Genomic DNA, 14,734 nt, shown 5'->3' on the forward strand with positions numbered 1-14,734 from the left:
ACACACTAACCCAACCCCTAAAACTACCCATCACACACACACTAACCCAACCCCTAAAACTACCCATCACACACACACTAACCCAACCCCTAAACCTACCCATCACACACACACTAACCCGACCCCTAAAACTACCCATCACACACACACTAACCCAACCCCTAAACCTACCCATCACACACACACTAACCCGACTCCTAAACCTACCCATCACACACACACTAACCCAACCCCTAAAACTACCCATCACACACACACTAACCCAACCCCTAAACCTACCAATCACACACACACTAACCCAACCCCTAAAACTACCCATCACACACACACTAACCCGACCCCTAAACCTACCCATCACACACACACTAACCCAACCCCTAAACCTACCCATCACACACACACTAACCCAACCCCTAAACATACCCATCACACGCACACACTAACCCAACCCCTAAACCTACCCATCACACACACACTAACCCAACCCCTAAACCTACCCATCCCACACACACTAACCCAACCCCTAAACCTACCCATCACACACTATTTTAAAACAATGTTGTGTTCAGGTCATTTTGATCCGGAGTGGATTCTCTCTTTCCTGAAAATGCTAATAGACATTATCACATTGGATTAAAACTTATTAAGTAAGTTTTAATCCAACTTTGACCGGCCTGTTCCCGGTCAAACTTGACCAGCCAGCCAAAAAGTGCTTGTAAATCTCTCATTACTCTATATTATCACCAAATATTGGATTCAATCTTTTTGTTTTTATTTTTGAAACTGACTGATTGTAAGCTTTATTGGTCTGAGCTTATATCAAAAATGACTAACCATTGAATATGAATGGGGGAGATCGAAATTAAGAGAAACATTTAGTGTTCAGAGCATCTTCATCATGTTCATGTCCACATATTTGCATGTGTGCTTGCAAAGATAAAGGCCTCAGACCTGTGCATGTGTGGGTTTATGCAAAGACACACACACATTCATGTACACAAACAAACTATTTTGAGTATTACAGGCTTTCTTTTTTTACAGAGATGAACTACTTCATCTTCAGATAAACGAGGCCTACGATCAATCAGTCCCAAAAATAAATATAAAACCAATCCTAATTGGAAGAAAACAAGTTGATAAAAAAGATTGAATCCAATATTTAGTGATAATATACCAAAACAGGAGATTTTTAAGTAATTTTTTGTAGGCCGCTCATTTTTGACCCGGAACACAATTGTGTAGCAAATTCACTCAAAAAGAAAATATGAATATAATCATAACTCGTTATAATTGATTGCAAATATTCGGATGATCGGATCAGTTAATCAAATTAACTTGATGTAGCTGGATTAATATTACAATCAATGAATCTGTTCATCCAGCCAACACTCAGTTGATCGTCTATCAACTCTCAGAAAGGATATTTTTCATGGCCACAGAAAAAACCCTCTTTCTTAGCATGTAGCTGTGATCGCGTAGCTTAGGAAAACCAAGACAACTTCCGGCAAATTTAGATTTGCTCTGAAAGTTAGTCTGGCAAAGAGCTCATTCAAGCCCATTTCCAATCCGTCGAAATCGCGGCACCAATCAGAAACGTTGGGGCGGGCTTTACACGATGACGGCAGCACAGCGACGGTGAAGCAGATTTTGTACATTTACAAAGATGGATGCCGCCGTGGAACTAGGGGTGTGACGGTTAAAGTTGAACACTGTCATTAGAACTCTATAACCGCCAAAACCATGTTATTAAAATATATATATATTTTTTAATTTATCATAGAGAATGTCAGCTTACGAGGGAAACAGAGGCGGAGTTAGTGGTGCGATCGGAGGCTGAGTGCTGGAGATGATTCGGGAGAGGTCTGTGCCCCTTTACCGATCAGAGCGCGCGCTGACACGGAGTAAAGCCTTGTTTATACTCGACTAGTTGTCTTGCTGTTAATTTTAAATAAACGTAGAGCAAGTAGCTAATCAGTGTCAGCAAGTTGTTCTATAACAGACGAACCAACGTCGCTCTGCATACGTCAACTTCTTCATTGCTCTGATTGGGTTTAGGTCTATCCAATCGCGCCCAGAGGCATTTGAGCGACGTCCGTTGGTGACGCCCCCTTTGGAAATGATTTGTCTATGAAGCTTTGCCAGACCCTAACTCAGTTACAACTGAGAATGCTCTGGTTTTAACCAGGCTAGTGATCGCGTTAAATTGACGTTGATTTACAAGAAGGGACCAGAATCAGCTTGCATGAATGTACACAAAAGTTTAATTTAACTAAACGAACACATAACTAATCTACACAAACACATACACAAATCACCCATATATGGGAAGGGAAAAGGGGAAGTTAATACAACCGGGACAGCACAGGGAATGAAGCTATGCAAAATAAGTTATTTAACCATCTGAAAAAACCATAAGTTTCTTTCTTCAAAGTACACAGCAAAAATGTTTGGCTGCTGTATGTGAGTTATAACAGCCAGATGAACAAATAGAAAATGTGATCTGATGGTGATGGATGTGTTTTAACACAATCATTATCACAATCATTAGACCTGAATCACTGAACTCATATAGAGCCTGATTTCTGAGTTAGGTTTACTTTATTAATTATAGCAGCAGTGACCTTGTACAGCATAATATTTTTAACGTTTACAATGTATTCAAAATAATTTTTTTAAAAGTTTCTCTTATACAATTTTTTTTAAGACACAAAGGCATCAAGAATCAGCCTGTGAATCTCAACAATGGTGACAATTATAAAGCATGTGGCAGTGCATTCTGGGTGCCACCAATCAAAACTCATTCATGGCTCCCATCATGCATTGCTGCATGAATAAATAATGAGCTTATGTTCAGAGGTGATCTGTTTGTCACCATTGCTGAGATGTATATGCTAATTCTTGATGTCTGTGTGTGCCTACATAAAAAAATTTTTTTTTTTTTTTTTGGATCGTTTGGATTTCATTGAAAAGTCTAAAAATGGTATGCTCAAAAATGACCGTGCTGCTAAAATCCATAAGGTAAATTTAACTCAGAATGTATGCTCTTGATGAGTTCAGTGATTCAGGTCAATTAATGATTATGTTAAAACACAATCAACACCATCAGATCACCTTTTCTATTTGTTCATCTGGCTGTTATAACTCACATACAGCAGCCAAACAAAATCTAAAGATAATGATTTAAGGGTCAAGAGCCCAACTAAACCAAGCACTGATCTCCATAATGGTGACTTAAAAATTACGGTTTTCTCCTTCAGTGATTCTGCTCGTTAACATCAGGTGTCTTCAATAATGCTCAATCATCACTCAGTTATTCACTTAATTAACTCATTAACTTTAACACTGCTTCAGTGTTCATTTAACTCTTTGCTCAGAGTTTATATAATCCACACTCTCAGTGTTAATTTAACACTCTCAGTGTTAATTTAACACTGGGGAAAGGGATCCGCAGCTTAAAACTAAACCTCTCTTTATTTAGTTTGATGTACGATACTTGCAATGCCTTTAGCCGTTGGCCGAGCGTCTAGATGCAGTCTCAGGAGAAAGTCTTGATGGTTCTGGGAGTCGATAGTGTTGGAGTTGCAATCAATTTCTTCCGCGTGGAATGAAGAAATAATGAAGAACTTGCGATGTTAGCCTTACTGTTATGGTCGAGGAAATGAATACCGGAGGAAAGGACAGGCGGTCGGACTGGATGTCGAACACACGAACAGCAACCAGAAGAAGAAGAAAACAGAGAGGGAGGTCACTCTGACAATGGCCTTTATCTTCTTGTGAGCCAATGGTAGGCCTACCTTAAGCTTTCAGAGGGAAAGTTTTACGATCCTTTGTCTTGAGCATGGTGCACATGTAACTGGATTTCGATGAATGAATGGAGAAGAGTCCTTTTTTACGGCCATGAAGGAGTGTTCCCTCTGGCCTGAGGTCTCCTTCCCCCTCCTGGAATGTGTCTGAGGTCCACCAGTGTCTGGACTATAGTGTCGGCCAGGGGATAAAGCTGATACTGATCAGTGGGAGAGCATCTCTGAGCTCGCTGGACCTCTGCTTGTTACGGTCTTCAGGCGTATGTTGGCTTATTCATTAAATATGATGAATAATTGTGTCTGATTGGTCCAGATGCTAGATGTGTGACTTTGTGCCATTTTGTTCAAAATAAAAGCATTTCAAAACAAACTTCCTGGTTAAACCTCAAAGAACACCATTGTGATAAACAGTGTTGTATATTGACAAATTCATCCACAAATAATGATTTTTTCACTCAAAAGAGATGCATATGCGCATATAAATGAGGCCTACAATTAATCAGTTCCAAAAATGTATAAAAAACCTGTGCAAATTGAAAGAAAACAAGTTGACAAAAAGATTGAATCCAATATTTGGTGATAATATTGCATAACGAGAAATTTTCAAGCAATTTTTTAAAAGGCCGGTCATTTTTGACCGGGAACACAAAAGGGGTTTTTAACACAGCACAAGGGTTAGGACTTGTGTAAATTTACGTGTTTTAATTTTTTTAGTTTGACCAACTAGCAGTCAGATAAAAGGTAATCCGTCTTACTTTTTCCAATTCAAATTAGACTTGAATGAGACTCAGGACCAAAAAATGAGAAGACTAACTTTTAAGACTCTAAGCAACCCATGCAACTAGCCACTGAATTTGGTCGTTTGACTTCTTTGGAAGAATGAGGCTCTAGTCTCTGAGTTTGTGAGTGTTGATGTTGATTAAATGTTCATTCACACTAGCCCTTCTGAAGCGCATCCAGGTTCGTTTGGATGATGTGAACGCCGTTTTATGAACTCTTCAAGAGTTCATGCGGAGAACGGTTCATGCGATCTCCAGCATGTGTTCCAAACACAAAGAACACTTTTAGTAACAAAACTATTTACTAACAGTGACAACAGACTCAAGAGCACATAAACCAGTCAGTATACTGGATGCATACTGCATGTCTGCATGGGCAACGGGGTTCCCGCATCGTGAGAGATCAGAAAATGGGATTGAAGTTTGAATGGAAAACTGTTTATATACCAAACAATTCTTTTCTATAATTGCAGTGAAGCTTATTCTCTTAATTTTCCTAAAGCAATTCTTTTTCTGGCTTTTTTAAAGTAAACTCAACTAATCACACTTTACAGTGTACTTATTTGTAAATTTGCAATCATGGAATATGATTACAACATCTCTAGAGGTCATAAAGAAAATAACAGTAAGGGAGAGCGGTGCACAACCTAACACTTCTCGACTTCCTCAGTTTGTGTAAATCCACTTAGGGTTCAGAGTTTTTATTTATTCCCACATTAATTTCACACGTCTAGTACAATCATGTGGTTTTGTTTAATTAATACAGTGTATACTTTTTTTACCCCGAAAGAATGGAAGTGAAATGTGACAACATGCCCCATAGGTGGGGTAACATTGTAACATGACCATATGACAGATTATAATGTTATCTCATCTAATCAAAAAAATAAACAAGACAAACTAAAATATTTCCTCAATAAAATACAATTCTTATCTTTTTCATATAAAATAATGTAATTTTTTAACAATTAAAAATAAACATTTTCCAGTTTGACAACAAACTGCTATACGAAAAAAAAAGAAAAGCTATACGGCATATATAGCAGCTATATCAACTGCTAAATAACAGATTGGAGATTAAAATAATACCAGATTTGTCTCATTTGAAATAAACACAAAAAACAGAGATGAAAAATTAATCTAAGAAATTAACTTTTCCAATGATTAAATAAATGTTCAGTGAAATCTTCCAAACATTTCATTATTTTGGCGCAATTTTTTTCTCTATATAGTGTTGATATGGCAACTAGTAAATGCACTAAGTTTGGTCATGCTGGCATGTGAGGAAGTATTTAAAGGGGTGGTATAACGCCCTTTTCACAAGATGTAAAATAAGTCTTTGATGTCCCCAGAGTGTGTATGTGAAGTTTTACCTCAAAATACCCCACAGATATTTTTATATAGCATGTTAAAGTTGTCACTTTTCGACCGTTTTTGTCTGTCCCTTTAAATGCAAATGAGCTGCTGCTCCCTTTCAAGAAGAGGGCGGAGCTACAACAACTCGTGTCCTTTTACCTCACGCAGACATGCACTGAAAATTTCAAAAACTTTTAGCCTTTTATGTTCAAACCGGAGTCAGACAATGATGGAGAGACTCGAGAAGAAGTGACAACATGTAGAATGCTAGCCTGGTTAAAACCAGAGCATTCTCAGTTGTAACTGAGTTATGGTCTGGTAAAGCGTCATAGACAAATCATTTCCAGAGGGGCGTCACCAACGGACGTCGCGGATAGACCTAAACCCAATCAGAGCGATGAAGGAGATGACGTATGCAGAGCGGTGGAGAAACATCTCCGAGTGTTGGTCTTTGCTCGGTTTTTAACTAAAAGGAAACGTTTAAATGGCTTAAAACAGACGCGATGGCTGATTGGAACGAGTGATGTTCGACGGCGGCATCCATCTTTGTAATGTAGGCTACAAAATCTGCTTCAAAATCCCAGCGCTGTCGTCATCGTGTAAAGCCCGCCCCAACGCTTCTGATTGGTGCCTCGATTTCGGCGGATTGGAAATGAGCTTGAATGCGCTCTTTGCCAGACTAACTTTCAGAGCAAATCCAAATTTGCCGGAAGTTGTCTGGGTTTTCCCAGGCTAGTAGAATGCAACAGGACGTCTCTGAATGGTTAGTTGATGAATTTATGTAGCTTATGTGTAGTTATCTTCTAGTCACTGATTAGCATATTCTGTCATGATAATCTATAAATCGCGTTCCCGGGGGCGGGGTTTATGCAAATTTTAGGGTTAGTGATGTCACTAACCTGGGAGGAATGTCCTGTAGTCCCTACCAGCCGTTTGTTGTAGTCCTTAAAAAACGATTTCTTTAAAAGCAAATATCTCCCTTTGCTTTGAACTTTGAGCGTCGTAACTTTGCAGATGTTGTTTATGCTCAAACAGCAACATTACACACTAACTAAAGTTAGAAAAGTGAAATCATCATCAACCACCCCTTTAAAACAAGTGTGTTACTACCACTCCGCGTGAGGTTGTGCCCCGCTCACCCCTAACGCTATCTCTCTTCAGCATCTGTGCAAGATAGTGCTTGTCTATAGCTGATAGACAGTTTGTCCATCAACAGTCGCACAGCCCTCCGTCATCTCTCACTCATCACCCACATGTCAACTCCGCTAATCAGATTCCTCTTCATAACACCGACAGAGACATCACACACGCATCTGAACACCAGTAAACGTTGTTATGCTCCTGTGAGAGAGAAACACGAGTATGATGTAGAGGAAGGTGAAGAGCGTAAAAGTGCACTTATCGAATTTAATCATGACATCATTCTCTGCGAGCAACAGCTAAAAGCCCTGGAAATCATTTAACTCTACAGAGTGCCATATTATCATATTTAAAATACTGTTTAAACCCTCAATTATTCTGTCTTGTGGGGACGGCTATTCTAGACACCTTTTCCTAAGAGGTCTTGATTATTTCCCCGTTTGAAACCTTATACCCGTGATGGTTAGTCATAATGCTTTCTCCTTGTGGCGACGTACAGCAAGAGTTTCGTTTTTCAGCTCTATTCAGAGGACTGGAGGGGGGACCCATGTTCTTGCCAGGAAATGTCTGGAGTTTGTGTTGCTCAGAGGCATAGAGTAGATCTATTAAATTATTTAGTTTTATCCCCCCCCCCCCCCCAAAAAAAAAGGGTGAATCTCACGAAACCTGTCAAGAACATGTTCATCTCATATTTCAAAATGTAAGACAATTTTCTGACTTTGTTTCCATGTCAATTAAACTCAGTTCCATATAATTTAAAGTTATGCAAAATATGATTTACTTTTTTAATTCTATCCATCCATCCATCCTTTTTTTGGGTGAAATATGACGACGGCATGTTTCTGTGAGAACCAACTAGTATATATTAATGAATATTATATTTGTGGTTGGTGTTATTTTCATCCATTAAGGCATTAAGGCGGCCTAAAGGACATGATATGCTGAAATATGTAAATAATATGGAGTAATATTCATTTCTATGGTGAGACACTATGAAAATCACTTAATATTTTTCGTTTCAAAACCATTTGAAACTTAAGCAAAATGATTTGAAGATCTGTGTCTCTCATATTTTACAGCAAATAATAATAATAATGATGATGATGATGATGGTGGTGGTAATTTATGAGTTTTACAAAGTAAACACTTGATGGGTTTCAAATGGGTTATAAGATATGTACTTTAGAAGACCAATACCAGAAACAGAGTCTGAATGATATCACCACACCCTTTATCTGAGCCACAAACCCCTCCGTCACACAAAGGGTTTAAGACAAACAATCTCAGGGAAAAATGATAATGATAAAGATGAAGGCTATTTATGAAAGCAATGTAGGGTCTCCCAAAGCATTTAAGACACTACAGTCACTAAATGCCTCAACTCTTAACTCATAACTGAACAAGGCTGTGGATGAGTTTACTTTAAAAGAGCACCAGATTTGACATGTAAAATAAAGTGTTTATGACCTTAGCCAGACATTTACTGAAAACTGGAAAGGAAAGGAAAAGTTTCATGGATGTTAAAGTTTCTTCATGGAACCATCGATGCCAATAAAGAACCTTCCTTTTTAAGACTGTAATCATCGTTCCTAATGTAAAATCATAATAAATTACATTTATAAATAAACTTGGTGGCTGATACCATGCAGTAAAATATATTAATATAGTACATTATTGTATATTATGATATTATTTTGGTACAGCAAGTACTGTATTTTAAGCAGTGGTTTCATGGTGTGTTGGTTACCATGGTGAATGGGGAAGGGAATGTTATGGTTGTATCATGAAGCATACAACCAGATTTGTGTGTAGTTTGTGCTCGAAAAGAAAATGCTTCATCATAAATAGAGTTGATAATGTTTTTTAAATGCCAAAGTTTGTCCTGGATGAGCTGCATTTCATCATTAATGTCATTTAAAACAATAGAGGTCAGAAGTGGTAACTAGGCTACTTAACCATACCCAAAAGTGAGCAAAATCTGATACACACACACACACACACAAAATCATTTGTTTAAAAAAATAAAGTAAATAATGTTTTTTAGTTTTGTTTTGTTTTTTTAACCGACAACGTTTTCAGTCAGGAGTGTGTGTGTGTGTGTGTGTGTGTGTGTGTGTGTGTGTGTGTGTGTGTGTGTGTGTGTGTGTGTGTGTGTGTGTGTGTGTGTGTGTGTGTGTGTGTGTGTGTGTGTGTGTGTGTGTGTGTTAGTGCTCTGTCCAGCGCATTCTTGAGAAGGATTGTCCCAGCAACCACAGCACGTCAGCCTGATTGTTATTCAATAGAGATATCCTCTTAACAAACAGCTCTCGTATGCTCCTAACATCCCGAAGTTATTATTGTATGGAAACAGCGGTTTAAAACAGCAGTGAAGCACAGACACACACAAAAACGAAGCAAACAAAGTAAAACTATGTTAATATTCATTCAAACCTACCTCACACACAGAACACGGTCACTTGAACTCTTCCTTGTACAGTGTTATACCAATTTCCCACGAAACGCGCAAAATCCCGCAAATAGGCGCGTGGGAAAAGTGGAGCGCTTGATAAACATGATCCAAACTGCGCAATGAAGTGAGGAGGAGGAGTAGGAGGAGGAGAAGAGGGAGTAGTACTAGTATGTGCCATCCAGCGGTGAAGAGACAGACTTCACCTCAACCATGCAGGGCATTTACACTACTATGGCGAAGGATTATATGATGATTATTAATCAGACGACACTGACGGTGGGTGGTGGTAACTGATGCAGGGTCCTGACTGGGTGTGCATAAGAAAAACTGGGTGTGCCACATTTATTGTCAGATTAATGTGCAATAAACCCAGACTCTGCCTATCTCTAACATAGCCTATTGCCTTACCTAATGCAGTAAAACATACGTTTTTTTCCCTTCAAATTATGAATGGATTATCGCCTGGAAAGCGTGCATAAAAGCACTCCCTTAATCACTAACGTGTCACTCATCTTCATTGCGATCTCACAAAGTTCTAAATCGATTAAGCTGACTGTACAATAAATATATTTAGCCTACATAAAGTCTACACTTTTTTTTACAAGTTAAATTATAACGAGAGGATTTGAGTTTGAACTGTGCAGATCTCGAGCACTCACTGGGGAACAAAACTCGAGGGTTTAGTTAGTGGCGATGGGATTCTAACTTAAATCGGATTGGCCATTGCGTTTAAGAAATCATCAGGTATGTTTGTGATTGGCTACAATGCTCATTTAACGCTGTTTCATTTAATTTCCATTTTCACTATACAAGATTTAGTTTTGTGCAGGTGCATTTTTGCCCAAAGCCCTAGTTATTTTTTTATTAAGGATTATCCGTAGCATTATCCTTCCCCAGCCTTACACACGCTCCGCCTATGAATAGAAACATTTCCTAAATATAGCCTACATAACAAATAATTGAGGTAAGAATATAAAACAAGCCTTTTCTCAGCTGTGAACAATGTCACGCGCGCGCATTCGAAAAGTGTCACTCAGGAATGCGATGACGCCATAAAGAAATAGAACGTTGTGGGACGCCTTATACTGTCAGTTTTCTCAGTCTTCTCATTGCTTATTCTGCAGTTCATATGATAGAGTTACCCAAGTGGACAACTGTTATCATGGCACTGAAGAGAAAGCTTAGTTCTAGCGCTCAGGTGTACGAATCCCTTCAGAGCACCGATGCGGATGAAAACCATCAACCCGTTAGTGCTGCTGGTGAGGAAAATGAGATGCCGAAGAGAAAGAGGAGGAGGATGGATAGGTCTGTGAGGCTTCGTTACTGTGATTGGAGCGGCACCATCTCAGACCAGAATACTGCACCGATAAATGAGAGAAGTGTTGAGGGTAAATCAAATGACTATTGGAGAATATCACCGAAGAGTCATTAGTTACCACATTACCACACCATATTATATCAAAATACCACTGAAGTTTGACAAGACATGTCATGAATATTTAAACAAGGATTGTTTAAAAAACTATAAAAGTTGACAAAAATGTAATATTTTAACGGACGAATTAGCCATAATATGAGTATCCAATGTTTAATAAGTATTATTATTTGATTGAAACATGCTTTTGTTTGATATTCCCTGCTTTAGATTCTCTCTGTGCTCTAGAGGATCATGGTCTTCAGGAACCTCTATCCAGTGGTCTTGAAGTCCTTCCTCCTGCAGACCAGCAGGTTCAAACCCCTTCAGCTCCAATGCACCACAGTCCAGCACCTTTCCATTACTGGTTTCAGGTATTGGCCCCAATAAGCTACAAATTAATTTAAATATATATTCATATTTGGATAGTTTTGTCACCTTTTTGTGCATTTGTTTGAAATGTTCTTTGTTTATTGTGATATGGGAAGAAATCAAGGTCAAATCTCTTCTTCCATGTGCTCTATATATATCATCAGCCTGTTAATGAGGAAAGTGATAGTCAGGAGAGACAGAGGAAGAAGAGTAGTTTTGGAGAGCTCCTCACTCTTCACTGGAGCAGTAGCTCAGGTCAGGGTCAGAAAGTGGAGGATCAGACCACTGCAACCACTAGTGAGAGACACGCTGAGGGTAAATCCAATGACCAGTTGAGAATGTGTAAATGCTCTATCTATGTGTATTAGTGCTCTGTACATCAGGAAGTCTACATCATTTTCAGCTAGATATGAGTATCCATTAATGGGAACCCAGTGTCATTCATTACAATTTGTTAAGAATCCACACCATCACACATTTGATCAGAAATCAGTTGAAGTTAGATCAAGGCCATGATCAGATTTTTATTCCAAGGACATGTCATATATCTTTAAACACAGATGAAACCAAGCGGACTACTTTTATCATTGGCCGAAAGCGAAAACAAAGTTCTCGCAGTGCTCAGGTGTGCGACTCCCATCAGAGCACATCCTCAACAACATCCAGCACCGATGCGGCTGAAAACCATCAGCCTGTTGGTGAGGAAAATGAGAGGCCAATGAGAAAGAGGAGGAGGATGGATAGTTTTGAGAAGCTGCCATCTCTTCATTACTGTGACCGGAGAGGTAGCTCAGACCAAGATACCACTGCAAATTAACACCATCACACCAATATCAAAATCCAAAAGTTTGATCAAAGCCATGTCCCTGCTTTTAGATCAAAACGCTCTACAGTACAGTGCCTGTGCTCTAGAGGATCATGGTCTTCAGGAAGCTTTATCCAGTGGTCTTGAAGATCAGCAGGTTCAAACCCCTCCAGCTCCAGTCCATCCCAGTCCAGCACCGGGTCACAACAACCGAGTAGACGTGACCACTGAGGGTGAGTTCACGGCCATAACCTCAAACATTAAACTCACTGCTCTCCATGCAACTAAAATGAATAATCTTTTTACAGACAACATTTTGAGCCGGTATGAAATGGGCAGAATGCTTGGTAAGGGTGGATTTGGCTCTGTTTATGAAGGGAAACGCTTGGAGGATGGCCTTGAGGTATCGTCATTTTCTTACAACTAGTGCAAAGTGCCTGTAATTTTAGTAATTATTGGTTTGGTGTGTTTGAGTGTCACCAAAGCACACCAAAATGTTGTTACAATTACACAACAAAAGTTCAGTGACATTTTTATTTGTGTATGGTAGAAAGCAAATACTGATATAATGACATACAATAAATGTGGAAAATTGAAGTACACGATTCAGGGAGCAGTGACACAGTGAACTCCGAAACTACAAATGATGGCCGTGAATAAAATATAATATTCAGAAGTAAACCGTAATGTTTAGCTGACAGAGTGTTTATGTCAGAATGTTTCTTTTTAAACCACAACCCTCTAAGTGCTTCTTTTACCGATATATTTACCGACATCTTTTGCATTTCTAATCCAAACAACGTCAATCTTGGCACTGCACTTACTCGTGCCCGTAGCAAGACACCTGTCAAAATCAATCAGACTAAAGGTTCGAGAGATATGCGAATAACAGACAGACAGACAGATGTTCCTGTCATTTATTTTCTTACAATATTTAGCCAACAAATTGTTTTGTCTCACTATATCCATTTCAAGTCTTTTAGTGTGTATTTCTTCTCTTATTTTCTGCTTTTGACATGTTAGAAATGGAACAAAACTATTTTTTTTTTGGTTGATCAGGTGGCAGTGAAAATTGCCAGAAAGCCGAAGAACATGAAATACATATACATTGTAAGTAAGCTACACTCGCTATGCTGTTTTTTCACTGTTTTCAAATTAAAACATGTTAACATAATGACAACACCTTCAAATAACAATGATCTTTCTTCCAGCCTGGTCATCCCGCACCCTTGCCATTAGAGATCGGCCTTTTAGTCCTTGCTAATAGGGGCCCTAAAGTTTCAGAGATCATCGAGCTGCTGGACTGGCAGGACCAGCCTGACCAATATATCATGGTCTTGGAGCGTCCCTCGCCTTGTAAAGATCTGTGGAGGTTTTGGACTTGTCACAGAGGCATCCTAAATGAGGACACAGCACGATTTATTTTTGCGCAGACAACAATGGCTGCTCATATGTGCTGTCGCCGTGGAGTGTTTCACCGTGATATTAAGCTGGAGAACCTGCTAATCAACACAGACACGCTTGAGGTCAAACTAATTGACTTCGGGTGCGGGGATCTCCTGCAGGAATCTGGCTATGAAAGATTCTGTGGTATGAATTATGAATCAAACCTGTAGTTTGGGACTTAAGTTCTAGTGACTAGTTAAATTGGTATCATATAAACCATATATCACTTTTGAGGCAGCATTCTTTTTAATTAAAAACACCAGATGTTTTTACCGAGAAAACATGCTATGGTACTTACCCATCAGACAAATCTTTTTCCTGCAGGCACTCTAAAATACCGCCCGCCTGAGTACTGCGCGGAGGGCGAGTACCACGGTAAACCAGCTACTGTGTGGTCTCTGGGAGTGCTCTTATTCCTGTTGGTGTGTGGACGCTTTCCAGAACCAAGAGACCGGCAGATGATTGATGATGACATCTGGTCTGAGCCTGGCTTGTCAAACGGTAAGATGGCATTCATTACAACAAAGAAGACCAACTGTAATTTAAATCATACAAAACAAAGAAACAAGGAAAAAGTAACACCTGAGCCAAGTGGCTTTCTAAAAGATAGATAATGTGGATAATACAAGACACGAATTTTTCCTGATTTTCTGACCATACAGTATTGAATAGTCGAATCTTACAGCTTAATACAAAGGCAGCAGGGGTATAAGGTAATAATCTGACTCACTTCTATCGTTCTGCACAGAATGCTGCCTCCTGATTCGGTCCCTCCTGAAGGATAGTCCACGACAACGGATTTGTTTGAGGAAAATCCTTCAACATGAATGGTTTAAGGTAATGAGCCTAAGATCAGCTACAAATGATTTTGAAGATATATTCACTTTTCATTTTAAAGATTTTTTGTTTGTTTGTTTCAGGTCACAGAATAAGACATTAAGAGGAATGTCAGAATTCCTCTCTGAGCCACCCGTGAAGTTCCCGTGAAAGCTGCTTCTGCCACGGCGCTCTCCAAAGGATCCTGCACTGGATGTCACAGATCAATAGTGGATTGTAGATCCAATGGATGTTTAGATCAATAAATAATATTTTATATAAATAATATTAGTGTACCTGATCTTGAGAAATGGTCTGTGTGTTATTGGTGGGGATTTTTCAGCAGTTTCATTG

At 39.1% G+C, this 14,734-nt stretch overlaps 2 protein-coding genes across 4 annotated transcripts in view; one reads left to right on the forward strand and one right to left on the reverse strand.

Moving 5' to 3' along the window:
- Positions 1 to 9,666, reverse strand: part of ankrd6b (ankyrin repeat domain 6b) — a 66,163-nt gene extending 56,497 nt beyond the window's left edge. For all 3 annotated transcript variants that reach the window (XM_056246432.1, XM_056246377.1, XM_056246488.1), the window contains exon 1: positions 9,513 to 9,666. The gene's annotated coding sequence lies outside the window, so the exon portion shown is untranslated. The remainder of the gene's footprint in view (positions 1 to 9,512) is intronic.
- A 2,765-nt stretch (positions 9,667 to 12,431) lies between these two features.
- LOC130081961 (serine/threonine-protein kinase pim-3-like) lies at positions 12,432 to 14,517 on the forward strand. Its single transcript, XM_056246735.1, has 6 exons — positions 12,432 to 12,521; positions 13,178 to 13,228; positions 13,330 to 13,708; positions 13,889 to 14,065; positions 14,313 to 14,401; positions 14,485 to 14,517. The coding sequence occupies exons 1-6, from the start codon at positions 12,450 to 12,452 to the stop codon at positions 14,494 to 14,496; spliced, it is 780 nt and encodes a 259-aa protein (XP_056102710.1). The 5' UTR covers positions 12,432 to 12,449; the 3' UTR covers positions 14,497 to 14,517.
- Positions 14,518 to 14,734: the final 217 nt, after the last annotated feature.

The sequence above is a fragment of the Rhinichthys klamathensis genome, unplaced genomic scaffold (assembly GCF_029890125.1).
Source record: "Rhinichthys klamathensis goyatoka isolate OS25496 unplaced genomic scaffold, OSU_Roscu_1.1 h1tg000001l_1, whole genome shotgun sequence".
NCBI lineage: Eukaryota > Metazoa > Chordata > Actinopteri > Cypriniformes > Leuciscidae > Rhinichthys > Rhinichthys klamathensis.

Excerpts from the sequence above, each read along its gene's own strand:
- LOC130081961 (XM_056246735.1), top strand. The coding sequence starts at position 12,450 with ATGGGCAGAATGCTTGGTAAGGGTGGATTTGGCTCTGTTTATGAAGGG. Across the intron at positions 12,522-13,177 it reads GCTTGGAGGATGGCCTTGAG|GTGGCAGTGAAAATTGCCAG; the intron begins GTATCGTCATTT and ends TTGGTTGATCAG. Across the intron at positions 13,709-13,888 it reads TGGCTATGAAAGATTCTGTG|GCACTCTAAAATACCGCCCG; the intron begins GTATGAATTATG and ends TTTTTCCTGCAG.